The following is a 20,666-nucleotide window of genomic DNA, read 5'->3' as shown; positions in this document are numbered from 1 at the left end:
AGGGCGTTTGAACCCCTAGTTCACGGGAAAGTGGTAAGATGGTGTTGCTCTTTATGGTGGATAGGATTCCCTTGGTTAGTATTTGTTATGTTTCTTATCCCGTGTGAGCGTCATTTGTTCTAGCCTTCATCATTCTTGCGAGCGGCATTTAGGATCCTTAACTATGCATGTCTTAATATTTGCGTTGGCATCTAGCTCCCAAGATCGTGACCATATAACTCTAGAGGAAGAAGAGGGCATTTCTTCTCGTTTTTCTTTGTTTTCTTTGTGTTTTGTTACAAATTTGGTTTTCATTTTTTTTTACATTCACCCTTTTGCTAACCAATTTGAGCCTTATTTCCCCTTTCTTGACTTAGCTATATTACAAACCTATCGGCCTATGTTCTACCAACCCTTGTAGTTAGTGAAGCATTGGCTTGTGAGGTTCAAGTTTGATAATGTTGAAATTGAGCAAGAAACTTGTGTAAATTGGTTCAAATAAGGTTTTGAAAGGTTATTCATGAAAAGAGTACGCAAAAAGGCTTGGCAAGAAAGTTGAAACTCATGAAAACCAAGCTTCAAAAAAAAATTGAAGTAATGTGGAGTGGTTTGTTTTGAAAGGTTGTGAGTTTGAGAATAGGTTTAATTCTTAGGATGTTCTTGAGAGATGGCCACTTTTACGCTTCACTTAGGAATTGCCACCAAAATTTTCAAATTGTTTCCCAACCATAACCCCTAGCCATGACATTATAACCCTACTTAAGAGCCTTGGATTCTAGAGGGGCGTGGTCAAAGAACGGTGGAAGGAGATAGATTTCAACCCTATGGAGAGAGTATGCATAGTTAAGATGTCGGGATGAACTTATGATTCCACATAAAATTTTCTTTTTCCGGTTCCCTCGAGGAACCATGAGGAGCTAGCTAGGGGATGAATTGAAGCTAGTGGAGAGAAAGCGGACCGTCTTGGTTGGGGCTAGGGCGGAGAATGAAATCATTAGTTCTCTACGCTTAGCTTAGGTTTGTCTTTTTCAACCTTGAGCATCTTGGAACGTGTTTTCCCTCTTTGAATTGAGAAATATAAGTATTCTTTGGTGCACTTATTTGAAAATGAGTCCAAATTGAGCATTCCATTACCTTGAGGCTTGATTGGTTTTCTAAAACCTTGTCATGTTATGTTTGTTGTGTTTGTCTTTTTGTCCCGGTTTTCCTTGCTTGAGGACAAGCAAGAGGCAAGTGTGGGGGATTTTGATGAATGGAATTTATGCCACTCTTTTATCCTTTTTCTCTAAGGATTCTCCCCTCATTTGCACTTGTTTGGCCCTTTTTCTAAGCATTTTTACTTAGTTTTGCTTCCTCTTTTCTTTTCTCCTTTATCTTCCCTTCTCTTAGTCTTCTCGCTTTATTTTTATTTTGATTTCCATGCTTTTGTTTTGTAGGTATTATGTGCCGAAAGAAAGAGGATATCAAAAAGCCAAGCTGACTGTTGTGCGCGGGGAGCTGTGCGGGCGCGCAGCCCTGTCAGAACCCGCGCAGCCAGACTGAAGAAATAGAGCCTAACCAGAGAGTTTACGCGACTTGCTATGCGTCTTATGTGCGGGCGCGCAACCTGATGCGCGGGCGCACAGGCCTTCTGTGCGAGCGCGCTTATTTTCCCCGTACCCTCAAAGTTGCGGCCGCGCACTACGCTGAGAGGGCGCACACACCTACTGCGCGAGCGCGCATATGTCGTGTGCGGGCGCGCACGGCTGGGTTTCTGCTTTATTTGCGCCTTGTTGTCCAAGTCTCTTTCTTTTGGGGGGGAGGGGAGCCACATATATATATAGACGGGACTCTTTGTAATAAAAGGGACTTAGTACTAATTCCATAGAACATTAGCCTAATCTAGAGAGAGAAAATAGATTATTATTTAAACCTCCTACATCGTATTCAACTTTGCTCAAGTTTTAATCTTCCATCAATCAAGCAAGTATCCAAGTTTTCATCTTTCTTTAATCCTTTATTTAGTAATCTCTTCTCCTTTCCTTTAATATTATTTATTTGTTTTATTGTTACTTATTTTTGTCAATCTTATTAGTTTATCTAGTTATTATTGATTTCATTGATTTCAATCATGTTTTGTTTTGAGTTTCTTGAGTTTATTTCTAGTTTTTATATTATGTTTAATCTCCCTTCTCTAGGCTAAACTTTTAGCTAGGGGAAGGGGGTGGAAGATATGATTTGATATTGGATGAATGATGATGGTTGGATTGAACTTATGCCATATATTGATGAAAGACATGATTTTTATTAGCTTGGGATTATTGTTGCACTCTATTTGATGTTTTCTAGTTTAAATGCATGAAAGTGATTTGAACTAGATTAGGATCACCTCTATTTTAATGATTGCATGAGAATGAGTTATTAAAGTGGAGTTTTTATGGATTGTGCTTCTTTATTCTCTTGATTTGATTGTAACTAATAGGATGCATGAGAATGATCCTTATTAGTGTAGACCTCTTTCATTGATTTACCAAGACTATTGCATGAGAATGAATTGTTTAGGTAGAACCTTGTGTTCTTTGGCATATGTTTCATGATAATCACCATTATTCTCGTCTTTCTAATCATATTGGACACCCCCGTATCCCTAGCGTCATTTTCTATTGATTTTAATCATCATTTTCTTGCTTACTTGTAGTTTTAGTGTTCTACTCAACAAAACCAACAAAAACAATCCCCTTTTCACTCTTGCATTAGTGATATTTGATGTTGAATTAGCGTGCTTCCCTAGTGGTTCGACCCTTTACTTGCCACTAACTTGTTTAGTGTAGGTTTAGGTATTATAAATGATTAATTTGGTTAGGGTGGTAGCATAACGACCTATTTAACCCGCGATCACTAAGCTGCCCCCGTCTATTAGTATTCTATCCACCTCCCAGTTTACGATTCTCATTGTCACCACCAGCGGGTCATCAAGGGGGTAAATTATGCCCTTCTGGTCATACTCATCAAACGTGGCCTGCGGTTGCGGGGTAAGAGGTGGCCATCTACGCTTATCATTGTCGTTTATTTGATGTATCATCGCCCGCAGGTCAGTCCGCGCTCTGTTGACTGTTTCCCCATGTACTGGGCCCCCGCTGATCACATACACCCTGCCTTCTGGCTTGCCATCTATGTCTCTGTATCCAGCTGGTCCTCTATGACCTCTTATGCGGTCAGGACGGCCCGCTCTATCCTCATCCCTCCTTCTAGGAGGGTCATCGCGCTGCTTAAACTGATTCAAGTACCCTCTCCTGACCAAGTCTTCTATGTTGTCCTTCAAATGTGTGCATTCATCAGTGGTGTGACCATTGTCCCTATGGAAGTCACACCATTTGCTGGTATCACGGTTTCTGTTAACCATCCTCGGGGGTCTCTGCCACTTGTCCTTAGCTTTGTTCACGCTAAATATATGAGACCAAGAATGGGTTAACGGGGTATATTGGTAAAACCTCCCAGGCCTTGGCCCTCTCTTTAGGTCTGACCTTCTCAGTCCTACTGCTCTGTCCGCTTCTCTGCGGTTTTGCTCAGCCCTGCTCGGATGGTCCACCCTGGGCGTATTCTCTGCCTGGGTGACCTCTGCCCGCTTAACTGAGTCACTAGGTGCTTTCTTACCCAGCATTGCTTTGTCAGTCTCGTCTGCTTTGATGAACTCGTGAGCTTTGCCCAGCGCTTCAGCAAGTGTTTTGAGGCTCTTACGCCCCATATATGCTCTGAACGGTGATCCCGGCAGTAAGCCACTCTGCATTGCTAGTAGCGCTACCTCCTGGCTCATATTTGGGATGGTTGTTGCCTCCTTGTTGAATCTGGTGATGAACTCCCTCAAGGGCTCGTCTTTCCCTTGAACCAACGACATCAGCTCGGTTGTCATCTTGGTTCGGTCTACCAGGGTTATGAAATGCTCCATGAACATTCTCTTCAACTGGCTGAACGAGTATACGGAACATTTGGGAATGGCTCCATACCACTCCGCTGCCAGCCCCTCCAGGGTCGGCGGGAAAGCCTTACACCAGACTGAGTCTGTCATAGTGTAAAGTACCATGTGGTACTCAAAAGCTGATATGTGGCTTTTGGGTGTTGTGGTTCCGCTGTATTTGCAGCTTGGCATCTTTATTTTCTCCATTGGTTCCTCCAGAATCTCCCGACAAAATGGGGAATCATTTGGAACAACCTGGATTCGCGCTCGCTTGTCTCTCTCAGGGCTTGGTTCCCGCTCTGAGGTTGGTGACCTGCTGCGGGGGACCCGCTTCTCCGGGCTAATTCGAGCAGGGGCTATTTCCTCCACGCTCCATTCTCGATTCAGGTTACGAGCTTCCAGCTCCAATACCTTCTTCCTAAGCTAAATGAGCTCTTTCTGCTCAGGGGTGAGGGTCGTGGACACCGACTTTTTCGCCACGGGCTCCGCAGCTGCCGCTGCCAGTGAAGGACTTCCCCCCTTACCCATACTGGTGAGGACCGCGGTCATTGCAGCCAGCTGCTCCTTACTGCACCTAGAGAGGTTCTACAGAATGGCTCGCATATTTACGGGCTGCGGTTTCTGGGTTACAGGTGCTGAAATAATGAGCTCATTGTTCGCGCCTGTTAACGGAATTCCGTATTTGAAAACGGAGCTGGATCCCACCGGATCTACTGGTTTCGCCGCCGCTTTAGAAGCAGCTGTTGTCGATCCGGTATGGTTGGATTTCTGCGAGATGGCCGATTTGGGGTTTCCGGTGGATCCTTTTGGATCAATGGTTACTGGGGGTGTTTTTTGTGGTGTTTGGCTGGTCTCATTAGTTTTAGACATGGGTGTCTGTACATCTTCTTCTCCGGCCATGGCGGTTAGTTAACTAGTCCCTAGCTCAGATGGTGAACCTCAGGTTAGATGATCTTTCCCCTCCTTCTAGCGCCAATTGTTCCAGGTGCGGATCCAAGGGTTCTGATGGGTGAAATGGGTCTCGTCAACTACCTACACAAGGCAGCACACGTAAAATGCCCTCAGGGGTGGCTCGAGGAACCCCCCTCCGAAGCTTAAGTTAGAGAGTGTTTAGAGAGAGAAAGTGGACTTAGAAAGATGTAGAGAGTATAATGACTTGATTGTCTTACCCCCTTTCCGTTGTACTTTATCCTCTATTTATAGCGTACCATCTCCTTCGTGGAGAGTTTAGTCTGGTCATCCCTGCGGGCTGACTCTGCCGGGCTAGTGAGCCCTCCTTTAATTGCTTTCTCGGCAGTGAGTGCGCACCCTGGGGGCTGGGCGATAGTTCAGCGGGAGCTATCCTATACATATAGAATAAAGAAATATGAAAGAATAAAAATTGCAAATATTTGTGGAAATGTTGGCTCTAAGGCCTTTCATTAATAATCGAAAATGCATTTACAAAGATTGTTCTGCCCCGAAGGGTTTACACATGGAATTTTTTAAGTACATCAGCATTCCAATGATTTTTCAACTCAGTTCCATCCAACTGCAGAAGTCGGTATGTCCCAGGCTGAAGTTCATCATCATTCTCGTAGGGTCCCTCCCAAGTGGCTGAGAATTTCCCATGGATTCAGTTTTTCTAAACTGCTGTAGCATTCCGAAGGACCAGGTCTCCAATTCTGAGAGGCCTTGCATGGACCCTTCGGTCATAGAATTTGCTGATTCTTTGCTTGTATACAGCCATTCTATCTCTGGCTGAGCCTCTTACTTCGTCAAGGAAATCGAGAGATTCCTTCATAAGTTGCTCATTCTCAGCTGAGAAGTGGTGCACTTGTAGACTTTTAGAACCGATTTCTACTGGAAGAACGGCTTCGGTACCATACACCACTTCAAAAGGTGAGTGGCCCGTTGCCTCTTTTTCAGTTGTCCAAAGTGACCAGAGAATTCCGGGAAGTTCTTCTAGCCACTTGGATTTTTAATCCTCAACTCTCTTCTTGAGAGAGTTAAGAATCTGCTTATTTGCAACTTCGGCTTGTCCGTTACTTTGCAGATGGCACACCGCTGAATATGCCAATTTGATGCCGAACTGATCAGTGTACCGCTTCAGCGGCAGATTGTCAAATTGCCTTCCATGATCAAAGTCAAATACTTTCAGGCTGCCGAAACGAGTAATGATGTTTTGCCAGATAAATTTTCTGACAGTTTGCTCTGTAATGTTCGAGGCTGCTTCGGCCATGATCCATTTGCTGAAATAGACAATACCGACTATCAGCCACTTTTTTTGGTATGGGGCATCCGGAAATGGACCCTAAATATCCAGCCCCCACTGGGCAAATGGAAAAGGATTCAGAACTGGCTGAAGCTCTTGGGCCGGCTGATGGATGACTGGTGCGAACTTTTGACATTTTTCGCATTTTCTGACCAACTCCTTAGCGTCTTAGATCATGGTAGACCAATAATACCCTGCCCTTAAGGCTTTATGGGCTAAGGTTCTTCCCTCAATGTGGTTCCCGCAAATGCCGAGATGGATCTCCCGAAGGACATAATCCGCATCTGTAGGGCCCACGCATTTCAGCAATGGGGCTGAGTAAGACTTTTTCAGCAGCTCTCCATTAAAGACAATGAACCTGGAGTTGGTTCGCTTCAGCTTGGAGGCTAGAGTTTTGTCCTCGGGAATTTCTCCCCGAATCTTGAAAGCTAGGATGGGATCCATCCAGCTGGGCTCCTGGTCAACGCAGCACACTGCTGGTGCTTCGTCGACGCTTCTTTCTCGGCGCACCTCCACGTAAACAGGTCGGTTCAGCTCAGTGAGAGTTGAATTGGCAAGTTTGGAGAGTGTGTCGGCTTGAGCATTCTGACCCCTTGGGATCAGCTGAACTTCAAAAGTTCTTAGCTTTGTGATGACTGATTTGATCTTGAAGAGGTAAGCTACCATTGATGGCTCTTTGGCCTCATAGTCACCCCTGAACTGATATGCAACTATCTGAGAGTCTGTCTTCAGACAGACATGTTCGGCTTCTAGAGAGATGCACAATTCTAGGCCAGCGACTGCTGCCTCATATTCGGCCTCGTTGTTCGAAGCTTTGAAAGAAAATTTTAGTGCGTACTCAAAGGACTTGCCTTCAGGAGAGGTTATCACCACCCTTGCCCCCGAACCATTCACGATGGAGGATCCATCCGTGAAAATGGTCCAGACTTTCTTCCCTTCGTGTAGCGTCTCCTGGTACGAGCATTCGGCAAGGAAGTCCACTAGAGCTTGTGCCTTGATGGCTGTTCTCGGCTGGTAGCTGATGCTGAACTCAGTGAGCTCGAAAGCCCACTTTGCTAACCTATTGGATTTTTCTACTTTGCCGAGTACTTTTTCCAGCGGCTAATCAGTTAAGACAGCTATTTGATGGCAATCGAAATAGGGCCTCAACTTCCGAGCTGCTACCACTACTGCATAAGCAACTTTTTTGAGTAGGGGGAAGCGAGTCTCGGCATCTGTCAGAGTGTGACTGACAAAATAGATCGGCTGTTGAACCTTGTCTTTTTCCCTCAGCAGCACTGCACTGATGGTGGCTGGGCTGACATCCACGTATAAGTACAGGGTTTCCCCTTCAGCTAGATGAGCCAGCGTAGGAAGTTGAGCAAGAGGCTCCCGAAGCTGCTTGAAGGCCTCTTTTTGCTTGTCTCCCCAGATGAGCTCTTTGGTTTTTGGAAGTTTTAGGGCTTTGAAGAAGGGTAGACCCTTATCCGAGGCTCGGGAGATGAACCTCGAGAGGGATGCCATTCTTTCAGTGAGCCGCTGAACATCTCCTTTTGTTTTCGGCTCAGGGAGATCGAGTGCTGCTTGCACCTTTGCGGGACCGGCATCAATCCCTCTCTTGTTGACCATGAAGCCGAGAAATTTTCCAGACTTCACTCCGAAGATACACTTCTTTGGATTCAGCTTCAGTTGGTGCTTCCTTAAGGTGGCGAATGTTTCAGCTAGGTCCTTAACATGGTCTTTATCTTCCTTTCTTTTGACGATAGAATCGTCAACATAGACTTCCATGTTTCGGCCTTTTTTCTCGGCAAAAACTTGATCCACCAACCTTTGATACGTTGCCCCTGCATTTTTCAATCCGAAGGGCATCATTTTGTAATTGTAAACCCCGGCGTTCATGACGAATGTCGTCTTTGCTCGGTCCTCGGGGTGCATGAAGATCTGATGGTACCTAGAAAATGCGTCCATGAAACTAAGCAGGGAATGGCCACTTGTCGAGTCGACTAGCTGATCGATCCTCGGCAAGGGGTAAAAGTCCTTCAGACAAGCCTTATTTAGGTCTGTGAAGTCAACGCACATTCTCCAGGTGTCATTTGCCTTATGAACCATCACCACATTAGCCAGCCATTCTGGATACTGACAGGGTTCGATGAAGCCTGCATCCAGCAACTTTTTGACTTCGGCTGCGATGTCTCGGTTCTTATTTGCGGAGTAATTCCGCTTCTTTTTCTTAAGTGGCCGACACGTGGGGTCAACATTAAGCTTATAAGAGATGAGGTCTGAACTTATCCCGGGCATGTTAGTTGCCGAGACAGCAAACACATCTCGGTTGTCCCAAAGGAGTTGGATGAGTTCAACGCGGACTTTTGGATCGAGATCCATTCCGATTGTAACACATTTTTCAGCGTCTCCTTTGGTCAACTCCACCGTTTCAGTCTGCTGATCCAGCTCCATTGCTTTGGAGCCGGATTCTTCGTCATCTGGCCTGCTGTCAACATCAGCAGGCGTCCTAGACTTTTTCTTCGGCTGGTTCTCTGAGTCGTTCGGCTCAGATGAAGAACCAGCCTTCTCTTTCTCTGACCGTTTTTCCTTGGCCAGAGATCCTTGGGCCGAAGCACTTAGGCCTTTCGGCTTCTTCGTACTTGGCTCTTTTTCTTTTTCTTTTTCCTCCTCATCCTCATCGTCGTCATCTTTCTTTGAGTCGTTCGGCTCAGATGAAGAACCAGCCTTCTCTTTCTCTGACCGTTTTTCCTTGGCCAGAGATCCTTGGGCCGAAGCACTTAGGCCTTTCGGCTTCTTCGTACTTGGCTCTTTTTCTTTTTCTTTTTCCTCCTCATCCTCATCGTCGTCATCTTTCGAACGGCTAGTGGATGGCTTGAGGTAGTTGCACCTTCTGGCTTCCTTTTGGCTGCCCTCAATTCTTTCGGGGTAGCCGGCATCCGAAACATATATCATCATTTGATGGTATGTTGAGACTACCCCTTGAATTTCGTGGATCATAGGTCTCCCCATGATCACGTTGTACACTGAAGGAGCGTCAATGACCAAGAATTCAGTCATGACGTTCCTAGCTGCTTCAGCGCGGCCGATGGTGACAGGAAGAAGGACCTTCCCGTCTGGATAAGTTGAAGCTCCGTTGAATCCAGAAACCGAGTAGGGTACTGGCGTTAGGTGCTTGGGCTTCAGCTTAATTCGGTTGTAGGCCTTTCGAAACAAAATGTTTGCTCCGCTGCCTCCATCCACGAGAGTCCTGGAAACGTCGTGGTTGGCAATTGTAGCAACAATTACCAAGGGATCCTTGTGGGGGAATGTTACCCCCCGGCAGTGAGGAGCTGAGAACGTCATGTTCGGTGCTGGTGACTGAGGAGGTTGAACATTAGCATTGTTCACCTGATGGGTTAGAGCCCTAAGGTGACGCTTATTCTCCCTTAGAGAACACGTCCCTCCAGATATAACATGTATCGGGGGAAATTTTTCCTCCGAAGTCTTGTTATTGTTCTTCCGGGGGAAATCCAGCTCTTGCCGAGAGTCTTTCTCAGACCTCTCAGCCTCTTTTTTCTCGCGGTGATCCGCGATATATTTTTTCAAGTACCCCTTCCGGACCATATCCTCGATTTGGTCCTTCAGCTGGATACACTCTTCAGTGTTGTGTCCCGGTGACTCGTGCAACTCACACCAAAGGTTTTTATTTTTCTACTGATACCACTGGGGAAGTGGTCTCGGCTTTCGGTAACTCTGCTATCCCTTCATTACGCTGTTTATTTTGGCGCGCGGAAGGGCGAGCGGAGTGTAGGATTCATATCTTCCCAGGTATGGTGCAAATTTATCCTTCTCCGGCTCGTTGGCCGAAGCTTTTTCCGAGGCTTTCACCTTTCCTTTCGACTTCTGGCCTTGGCCTTCAGTCGATTGTTGTTTTTGTTTCCCACCCCCGGTTCGAGGTTGGGTTTTTGCTTTGTTCCATTCTTCGGCTCGGATGAATTTATCCGAAGCGTTCAGAGCTTCATCCAAGGTCTGTGGGGGATGCATGACCATGAAGTCAAGGAACTTTCCTGGCTGAAGGCTATTTTGCATAGCAAAGACGGCCAGCCCTTGATCCAGCTGGGAAACGCTGGTTGACTCGTTGCTGAAACGAGTCAAATAATCCCGGAGGCTTTCGGCCTCCCCTTGCTGCAGGCCCATGAGCTCTGCAGTAGTCTTCTCTCGGCGGTTTACCATAGAAAACTTACTTTAAACTTGGTGGACCGATCGTCCCACCCAGTTATTGAACCCTCCTTTACTTTTTTTAGAGATCCATGCTTAAGCGACCCCCTTGAGGGTAGTAGGAAAGTATTTGCATCAGGTCGCCTCGGACCTAGGGCACAGATGCATATGCCCCTCATAGGAGGAAATATGGTCCTTCGGATCCAAAGTCCCATCGTAAGTAATGTGCGACAGGATTTTAACCGTCGGCATATGTTCTTCCAGAATCCATTGCCCAAATGGAGAACTGGTGGGAAGCATCACGGCCTTACCCTTTTTCCTAGCCGAAGGGACCGCGCTCCGCCCTCTTAGAGAGGTAGGAGTGGTTTTCGTCCCCGGCTGGGAAGGTTGGGCCTCGGCTACAGGGAAGGAGAGGCGGCTATGCACACTCCGTTCCCTATCGCCCATTCAGTCGAGAGCGCTTCGGTGGACAGTCTCTGGCCGAGAGGCAGAGCTGCTGCTTTTGTGAGTTTTGCTCTGGGTGAGCTGGGTAGAGAGTTCCTTGAAGAAATGAGAGTTCCTTTGCCTTTCTCGTTCGGTTGTCCAAGTGTCCTCTTCCCACTCTACCAACTCCCTAAAAGGGGGGTTTCTCCCCCTCCTGGCCGAGCCTTCTCCGCTGGTGCCTGGTTTGCGGAGGAGTTCGGTCGCATGGAGGTGGCATGTTCTGGGCCCTCATGGCGTCCATGAGTACCGCCAAAGCTCTCGCTACCTCTTCCGAATTAGGCCCCGTTAAATGCGTCCTCGGCCGAGTGTGAGAGCGAGAATGGATGCTCAAAGGCTGGCTCCGAGCATTAGATTGAGTCCTGTGGTTGGACTGATTTTCAGCGTTGGAACCAAGGAGGGCTCGGCCTGCGCTGAGATTGAATTATGGGAGAAAGAGATCCTTGCCGATACGCCCCTCCCGAACTGGCACCCTTAGAAGAGTCTCGTTCCGGTGAAGGCGATGGTGTTGGAGTAGGAGGGTCTAAGGGCCTCTTCCCCTGCACCATTCGGCGCTTCCGCGATGGGGAAGCACTGCTGTTCTTGTTCTTGCGATTCTTAGCCATTGGTACTAAGATTTTGGTAGAACGATTGAGATTGGCTTAAAGATTTTTTGAAAGTCTTCCCCACAGACGGCGCCAAATTGTTTCAGGTGAAAACAATGGGACCTTGCCAAAGGTCCTGAGATGTGGGTGAAGACTGACTCGGTCCAAGTGATGCTGGGCCGAGGGTTTCCTACACAGAAAACACACGTAAACTGGCCTCGGGGGTTGTGCCGAGGAAGGCCTCTCCGATGCCGAAGTCAAACAGTGTTTAGAGAGAGAAAGCTATGCAAGAGTATTAATTGCTTGAGGCTTGAATGTGTATGAATGATAAATGATGTAATTGAAGGCTTTTATACCTTAGCATAACAAGGAGGAGACATGGGCTTAGAGTCACATGGGCTGACCATGATAACTTGGGTCGTTGACTTGAGCTTGACTTGGCATGATTGGAGGCTTGGGCCTTGACCTTAACTTGGATTGAATCATTTATGGACCAAGCCCAATTAGGCTTAATTGGACCCAAACAAACACGATTATACCAAATTACAATACCAATCAAGCTTCAATTAAATCGAAAATTCTTACCATGATGCATATCAAATTACCCATTCTATCAAATTCAATGTAGCTGAATGATTTGCGTCGAGCTCTTTGAAGCTTAAATGTTTTGAGGTTTTGAAAGGAGAATGGTGTTTTGTCGGCGATTTTGAATTTAAAGGCATATGGATCGAACAATGGTGTTAGAACGACATGATGATTTGAATGGAGCACTATCATAGAACAGAACACCATCAAACAACAGAGTATATTGACGTTTGTTAACGGGTGTTAGTTTGGTAAATAAAGACATTGACTAAATTAGTCTATCCTTATTAAAGTATGCAAATTGACCTCCGCACCCCCCATATTAACATGTTTTGTTAATATGCCATATTAACAGGTATTTTTTCCAGCAAAAATTATTTCAATTCAGTAAACATATTTTCAGTCAATAAAAATCAATTAAGTTAAGAAATATAATAGAAAATCAGTTATAATAATTTCAATTCTGTAAAATTAATTTTTTGTTCAATAAATATAATTTCAGTTCAGCAAAAATAATATTTAATTTAAAATAATTTCAATTTAGTAAAAATAAGGTAAAATATTTTTTTTTTTTAAGGGAAAGTAAAGCCTTCAAAGGGTTATTGATCTGATATTCTTTTTAATTCAAAGATTAAATTTAAGTGCAATCCGTATTGGCCCACAAGTTCAAAATCTTTTCACTCCAAATTTGCCGCCAAACCATCTCTAATCTTCCACTTCAATCGAAAACACAAAACCGTAGCACCATTTTCTCTCCCGGAAATAATGTCGGAAACCACGCCGGAAACAATGTCGGAAACAACGCCGGAATCAACATCGGAACCAACGCCGGAAACAATGCCGGAAGCTACGCCGGGAACAATGCCGGAAGCAACGCCGGAAACAATGCCGGAAAACCCGATAACACCATATCTTTCCTCCTTAGAAAGTAATGAGTTTACCCAGCACATTCTACCGGAACACATTTTGCCCAAGCTCCCTGCTAAAACCCTAGTTAGATTCAAAGCAGTTTGTAGCAAATGGAGGACTACAATTGAGACTCCTGAATTCGCGAGAGCTCATCTTCTTCAGTATCCAAATATCAGGTCTGTAATATCGATTGATTACCATGCTTCTTTTACAGCTCTCAACTATCAAGATTACCCTAATTTGGATTTCACCGATTTCAAGAAGCATTATAAAGATGAATCTCCTTATATAGTTGAGTCTTGTAATGGATTACTCTTGTTGATTTGCTCAAAGGATGATTCTGAACCTGTTAACAAACAACTTCCTGATCATCTTCTTTACTTTCGCTTTTATTTTGTGGTTTATAATCCATTTCTTGGTCCTGCTTCTTCAATTAGGATTGACCCACCAGAAAATTTTCTTCTTAAAACGGAAATAGATGATGCTAAGGACTATAATTTTGGGTTTGGTTATTCTTTTTCCCGAGATGATTACTTTATCGTCGCTGTTAATTCTCGTATGATTGCGAATCTGGATATAACTGTGCATCTATACTCTTTACAAGACCGGCGATGGATCAGAATAGACATTTCGAGTACTGTCAAGCCAATTATAGAGTTTGCAATTCCGTGGTATAATTTGAGTGGCATCCTGGTAAATGAATTGTTGCACTGGCCTGTGAATGCTGTGATTTCGAAAAGTTGTCAAGAAATGATTGCTGTATTTGATTGGTTTGGTCAGGACCAGTTTAAGACTATGCCATTGCCACGTGAAGTCTTTGGAGAATTTGATGATTATCGTTCAACGTTTGGTCTATGTCGCCTGAATGATTGCTTGTGTGCTTGGGCGCTTTACAATGATCGAACAGTAGTAGAGATGTGGATGATGAAAATATATGGTATAGACGGTTCATGGACAATGTTGTTTCGTTTTGATATGTTGGGATTTTTGGGTGTATATGATGGCATAACAAATTTCTTTGGATTTAACCGTTCTGAAATGGCATTGATCCTGTCATGTACTGATGAGCTCATGCTTGCTGAATTTTATCTCGATCCTCCTGTCTATACAAGTTTTAAATTCAAAGAGCAGGTTAAGGCAGTGAATTATGATGCAAGCTTCATGTCTCCTCTTTTATTAAGCCCGCCACAGGATCAAGATTAGTATGGATCGATACAAGGTACGTAACTATTGTTAGAAAATGCTTTCTAGTAGTAAGTCTCAAAACTCTGATAATTTCCTATGTTTGCTACAATTGCAAGGATATGAGTTATTGAGTAGTGTAGTTGTGCACTGCCTTATACGAGTTGTGTAGTTGCTAGTACGGAAAGCTGTGTTGTACTTTGCTCGATTATGTTTGTGCAATGATGGCATACAATGTACTAATTAGTAGCTGTAAAGATGCGGGTAGATTCTTAAGCTAGTAGTCAATTCACTGTACTCGAGACACATCAGGTTTGTGAGAGTATTGTACAAGTATCAAACACACCGAAGTAAAATAACTATGACCAGGCAACCTGTCCTAGAATTGGGTATGGAAGCAGAGATAAGGTATAGATGAAAAAAATATTTGTTAACATGTTCATTCACATTATTAGTAGATACTAGATACAGTAACACACATTTTATAAAGGCTTGTCTGCTAATCCTGATTAAAATTGTATTTCAAGCCCATTTCCAAGCATATAGTTCATAACTCTCTCTTTGCTTTCCTTCTATCTTGATTTTTTCTACAAAATTTTTGATCTTTATTACGATGTCAAGGCAATCAATGTCTCGGGTAAGTATGAGTGTCAAAGTATATAGAAGAGTCAAAGTAACACAGTCGTGTGTTCGTGACTCAGTGACACTAAATTACAGTCATATTTTCTTAAAATCCTTTTCCAATTTACAGTAAAAAACTGAGCCACACATGACCATCAAATTAAATTGGCCCTTTCCATGCATTGTTTATTTAATGCTTTAACTATAAGTAGTCTGCTTCTCTACAATATATATTACTGAAGCTTAAATTTCTGAAGTTTGCTGCTTGAAATTCTGAATTTGACTGCTTTGATTTTCTGAATTTTAGTGCTTTGATTTCTGAAGTTTGCTGCCTCAATTTTTTTTTATACTTTATGTTACATAAATTGCATAGTTGACACAGCAGCAGGCCTTACCCAAAAGCGAATGAACACATGAAACAAGGGTCTCAGGATTCTAAACTTTATACTATTTCCACATAGCTAGCACACGATATTGCAAGGACATGTTACCTCTTCTTCAATTACGGAGTAGTAGATATTGGTAATCGGATTAAAAAATCTAGGGGCATAACTTCATTTTGTATCAACCACCCTCACCTCCCAAAAATATCTTTCCTAGACAGTGGGGCGTAAAATTTTAGTGTAAGAAAACCAAAAAAGAAAAAAAAAAAAAAAATCCCTTGGGGCTCAGATAGGTAGTATCATGTATGTATCTACGAGTACATGGAAAATATTTGGAAAAAGTTTTCACATATTGTTGCTTTATACTTCCCACTTAGCATAGAAGTTGATTATGTTTAGATCTACACATAAAAGAAGACAACTTATATGAAGTATAAATGAGTTATTTTTAGTGAATCTGTGGCAAATACTCAAGTACAAAAAGATTCAGACGCATTGAATTTATTTATAATTCCAGACAGAGTAAAAAATAAAGAACCCAATTACCAGATCTTCAACTTGCAAGCTTTAATGTTGATACCACATCCACCTCCCAACTTGGCCTATAAGAAAGGACACCCTCCCAAATCCTTGTGCCCCTCACCTCCTTAACAGAACCCTACTGTTAGTCTTTGCTTGATTTTGGAGGCAGCCCTGGTTCATCAGGTTGATGAACAAAGCTTGTTAACAGGAGGCACTTCTGTGATTTCTAGCCTTGGTTTTCAGGAAATATTCATTTTATGTTATTCTGTACCATAGTTGTGTTTTAACTTGTAACAGGTTTTTGTTAGATGGTAAGAAATGTTAAGTGATGGCTGTTAATAACGTCGTTTACTACCTTTTGTGGAACAGAAAGTTGTTGGAGAGTCAGATACAGAGTACGACACAAGATAGAAAAGGAGAAGGCCATAAGAGAGACAAAGTTCATCATTTAAGCATCAGACAATTGGCGACATGGTTAGCATTGCTTCAGATTAGGACCCAGGTGTTGTGAGTATAGTAGCTTAGTGTCTTCTCATTATTGCATAAACAATTAATTTTCGAGATGATAAATGATGTTTGTAATTAGATGCTGCTTGTAATTGGAACTGAACTTTGGATTTGATATACTTCGGATTATAAACTAAGCGATAAATAGGTTGTGTTGACAATTGCTAGTGAAACGTATCGACATAATTGCTTTGTTATTGTTTCTTCCTGCAGTATTTTAAGGTATCTCAGAGTAATTGCAAAGGTGGAGTTGAATGTGGTAACATAGTTATCTGTAATCTATAATATGTGAAGCTTAATGTCAATTGCTGGTCTTTGTAGTATGATTGTGGAGTGGGTCTATCTATTAATGCCAATTGGTGGGGGATGGCAGGGTTACTTAATAAAACTGATTGTGTAAATGAATAAGATAGTTGGGCTTGAATATTTTGATTCTGTCTCATATTCCCAGGCACTGTAGTGTAATTAGCCAATCTGATATACCTTTTTTTGACGGGAAGCAAAGAACTTGTATCAAATTAAACTTGAAATACTAAGAGTTACAGTATCTAGGATACTAGGATACTATTAGGAGCCTTCTCCAACCAAACCATATCTCCTCAAAATTTCAACTGAGCTTAGCTAAGTTTATGTGCCACTCCATTTCCCAGCCTGCCAACATGGAGTATTCAATCGAAGTACAAAAATTAGCTAAGTGGAGGATATCTCTCACGATAAGGCCAAAACTCATGTTCAAACTTGCTCTGCTTCAAGTAATTGGTCAACTTCTGGCTGTCAGACTCCAGAACAAGCTTGTTAAAACCTGCCTCAAGCGCAATGGAGATTGAGTGCTTAGCTGCCAAAGCCTCAAGGACATCTACCTCTAGGCAGCCACTAATTTTACAACAAGTTGCAGTCATAATGTCCCTCACAGAATCACGAACAACTCCTCCAAGGCCTGCTGTACTCTCTGAAAATAGCTGCACTTAGTTAACCATGTGGCAACCCGTAGCAGGAGCCTGCCAATAGTGTCTAGGAGGCTGCTTAATGCTAATATCAGTGGGAGTTTTAGCATTTGCTTTCTCATATTATCTCCTCAATCTTCACACCTTAAATTCCCCAATTGCAGGACAATTTATTTGTACTTCATGTATACTTTAAATTAGACCAAAACTATTTTTTTGTTAAAATAATAAGAAACATCCTCAATCCTTCTAAGGTATGAGCAACAAACACATTTTTTTGACAAACACATGTTAGATAAATTAGTAGTTCACTTTAGCTAAGTTGTCTATTCTATAAGGGAATCATTAAATGTGTGTTTTTAATTAGTGACTTTTTAATTTGTGAAGTTGTCTATTCAGTAGAAAACAAAATTTTTCTATACAACGCGTAAGTTAATAATATTGCTCGACTAATAATGTTCCCTGAAAAAAAAAAAAAAAAAAAAGTAGCATAAGTTAACAATTGAGAATTTATAAAAATAAGCATAAGTTAATAATGTTCCCTAAGAATTTATAAAAAAACATAAACTAACAATTAAGAATTTATCGGGCTATTTTCGGTGAATGTGATGAGGTGAATGATGCTTCTGGTTCGAGTTCTTCTTCCCTTTGGAACAAGGTATGGAATGTTAAAACCTTGCCGAGAATTAAAGTATTTATGTGGAGAGCTTGTCGAGGTGCTTTACCCACGTCACTTGGGTTGAGTAAGCGATGCAGCATGTGTAAGGCAGCAGAGGAGACGGAACTCCATAGTATTAGAGATTGTGTTATTGCTCGTATGATTTGGGATTGTTGTCCTTTAAAGCCTGGAGAAGACGGATTTTTTCATGATTTTGCAGATTGGGTGCAAGCTTGTTTGGCTCGGCTGCAAGGTGAGGATCATGGGCTGTTTTTTACTGCTTGCTGGGAGGTATGGACAGCTCGTAATAGGTGGCTTTTTGAAGGAGAACATTGCAATCCTGCTCAGTCAATGGAGTATGCTCAGAAGTTGGTCAGGGAGATGGAAGGGAAGGACAAGGGAGAGAAGTCTGCTGGGATGGCTGCTCGCGCGACTTGGAAGCCCCCAAGACAGGGGCTGCTTAAGCTGATCGTGGATGGGAGTGCTGTGGAGGGGTTGGGTGCCTCAGCTGGGGCTGTGCTGCGCGATGAAAAGGGGGAGGTAAAGGTTGCTGCTGCGTGGACGGTGGAGGATAAGTGGGAACCTATGATCGCAGAAGCCAAGGCAGTCCTCTTTGGGCTGCAAGTTGCAGTTGATTGCGGGTATACGAGGTTGGAGGTGGAGGGTGACTGTCAGAGTCTTGGCTGCTATCAAATCACAAGAGAAGGGTGGAAGTAGTCTCCACTTGATTTTAGATAATATCTATCATGTGTCTAGCTTTCTTGATTGTGTCTTGGAATTTTGTTAGGAGGGAATGTAATAAAGTATCCCATGAGTTAGCTCATTGCTTGCCTTGGGGTACAAATAGGAGAGTATGGTTGTTGGATTTTCTGAGCTGTATTATACCTCTTGTACTCAATGATTCTATTGACAAATTTTCTTATAACACTAACCTACTAGCTCAATTGGTAGAGCATTGGGCAAATGCACAAAGGAAGTGGGTTCGAATCCCACTTAGGTTATTAATTTGATTTATATGCAAATGACCAAAACTTCTGAAATTTGGGCAAACATGTAGTAAGTGTTTTTTCTCATTCGAGTCCAATAACCATACATATATTCCATTTATGTAAAACTAATCACAATGAGAAAATTTCGCTATTTGAACAAGCTGTTGAATTATTGTTTTTGCTCATTTTTGCTGACCGTCAAATGGGAAGAACCTGTGAAAGGACTGATATTTTCATTTGAATCGTTTGCTCATTTGTGATAATTATATTAATGAGCAATAAAATTTTGTCCATTTGTGAAATGAGCGAAACAATTTTGTCCATCTGTGAAATGAGCAAAACAAATTTGCACCTATGTGAAATGAGCAAAAATATTTTGCTCATCTTTGAAATGAGCAAAACAATTTTACTCATCTTTGAATTGAGCAACATTGTTTTGCTAAAATGAGCAATAATGTTTACTTATTTGAAGATAAGAATAATCTTAAATCAGTTGAAATGATTGACTATAACATCTTATTATAAACACCCAATTGAGTACAATTATAAATGATTTAAACTAGTAGCCTATGTAGGATTTGAACCTACATCTTCTGTGCAATGTAGGAACACAGTGCTCGACCAATTGAGCTAATAGGCTAATAATTTAAAGTAGTAAATGCTTGGCTATAAACTTCATTCAAAGTGAGTGCAATAACAACAGTCTGATATGCCATTTTGATGATGCCAGATGCTGATCATGATGATACAGTAATAACTAATAAGCCATTCTCATCTGTTTCCTTTGGAATCTAATGCGTACATACAAATTACTTTTTCTCTGTTTCGAGGAACCTGAAAACCTCCATATATATATAAATGGGAGAGGAGAAAAGCAGCAAATTATTTATATGGAAGACAGTGAAGCCCTATGTGAATGGAGGTGCCTCAGGTATGCTTGCTACTTGTGTCATTCAGCCCATTGATATGGTCAAGATGCAGAAATAAGAAACAAGGCTACCTCCTAAGCGGCGTCGTCGCGACGACATGTAGCTACATTCCTCATCCGAATGAGCTGGCTCTGGAAGGCATCTATACATGGTGCCATCGCCGTGACCACCTCGTGCGAGAACTGTCAAGGAAATAAAGTCAATAAAAATGCATAACATATATGAACAAAATTGCAAATAAATAAATCTTACCCGAGACTGGTGGCGAGGAATCGACCGCTCTACAAAGCGCTCGTCCTCAAGAGCCGGAGGAATCATCTCCTCGATCGGCCCTTATGTCCCCTGGTAATGGATGGACGTACGAGGTGGCACGAACTCAGTAGGTCCAACTTGACGAAAGCAAATCAAAGTCAGTAAAATATCACTTGGGGGCTACTTAACAAAAGGTAAAAGATGAAAATTATACCACCACCTCCTCAGCCAGAACAGGGGCTGGAGCTAACAGCGGCAGCAGCTCCTCCTCATAGCACCGCCCAGGGATCGCATAATATCGCTAAGGGGTGCCAGCCCTCTCTAACATGCGTACCAGCCTCGCGCCATTGAACATATGTCGCGGCGGAGCAGCAGGATCGACGAAAGTGTCTGAGGAATGTTGAATAGCAACCCTCTCTCCAGGATATGCAATCGCTCCTTACATCCCTAAGAATGCTGAAAGTGTCAGGCTCCTGCAAAGAATGCCTATCAGATAAGAATCTACTAAAGGTAATACGAAAATGATCAATTATACAAAGAACCATACCGAGATGATCTGATCTCGGACATAAGCAGTAGACATCCCAGCGCGGCGGCCTCCCCAACAGGCGCTCACCGGAAACCTGCGTGGCGACGACCTCACCGACGCAACATAAGGAAAGTACTTGTAGAACCAAATCTACAAAAGGCAAAAAGTATCAGCAAGTGCTAACCAAAAGCTTGGAGCTAAACTTTATGGGAGATAAAGCATACCTATACTACTCTCCAGAAGCTG

At 42.9% G+C, this 20,666-nt stretch overlaps 3 protein-coding genes across 3 annotated transcripts; 1 reads left to right on the top strand and 2 right to left on the bottom strand.

Annotated features, from left to right (window-relative positions):
- Nucleotides 1-2,842: 2,842 nt before the first annotated feature.
- Nucleotides 2,843-4,039, bottom strand: LOC110699991. Its single transcript, XM_021877478.1, has one exon. The coding sequence runs from the start codon at nt 4,037-4,039 to the stop codon at nt 2,843-2,845; it is 1,197 nt and encodes a 398-aa protein (XP_021733170.1).
- A 3,229-nt stretch (nt 4,040-7,268) lies between these two features.
- LOC110699990 (cylicin-2-like) lies at nt 7,269-9,206 on the bottom strand. The gene is made up of 2 exons (XM_021877477.1): nt 8,467-9,206; nt 7,269-7,899 (listed from the first exon to the last, which is right to left on the bottom strand). The coding sequence occupies exons 1-2, from the start codon at nt 9,204-9,206 to the stop codon at nt 7,269-7,271; spliced, it is 1,371 nt and encodes a 456-aa protein (XP_021733169.1).
- Nucleotides 9,207-12,760: 3,554 nt separating this feature from the next.
- LOC110699989 (F-box protein CPR30-like) lies at nt 12,761-14,107 on the top strand. Its single transcript, XM_021877476.1, has one exon. It carries the CDS (start codon nt 12,761-12,763, stop codon nt 14,105-14,107), a length of 1,347 nt encoding a protein of 448 aa, XP_021733168.1.
- The last annotated feature ends 6,559 nt before the right edge of the window (nt 14,108-20,666 follow it).

This window comes from Chenopodium quinoa, unplaced genomic scaffold (assembly GCF_001683475.1).
Source record: "Chenopodium quinoa cultivar QQ74 unplaced genomic scaffold, ASM168347v1, whole genome shotgun sequence".
Lineage (NCBI taxonomy): Eukaryota > Viridiplantae > Streptophyta > Magnoliopsida > Caryophyllales > Amaranthaceae > Chenopodium > Chenopodium quinoa.
This window is presented reverse-complemented; position numbering and strand designations above follow the sequence as displayed.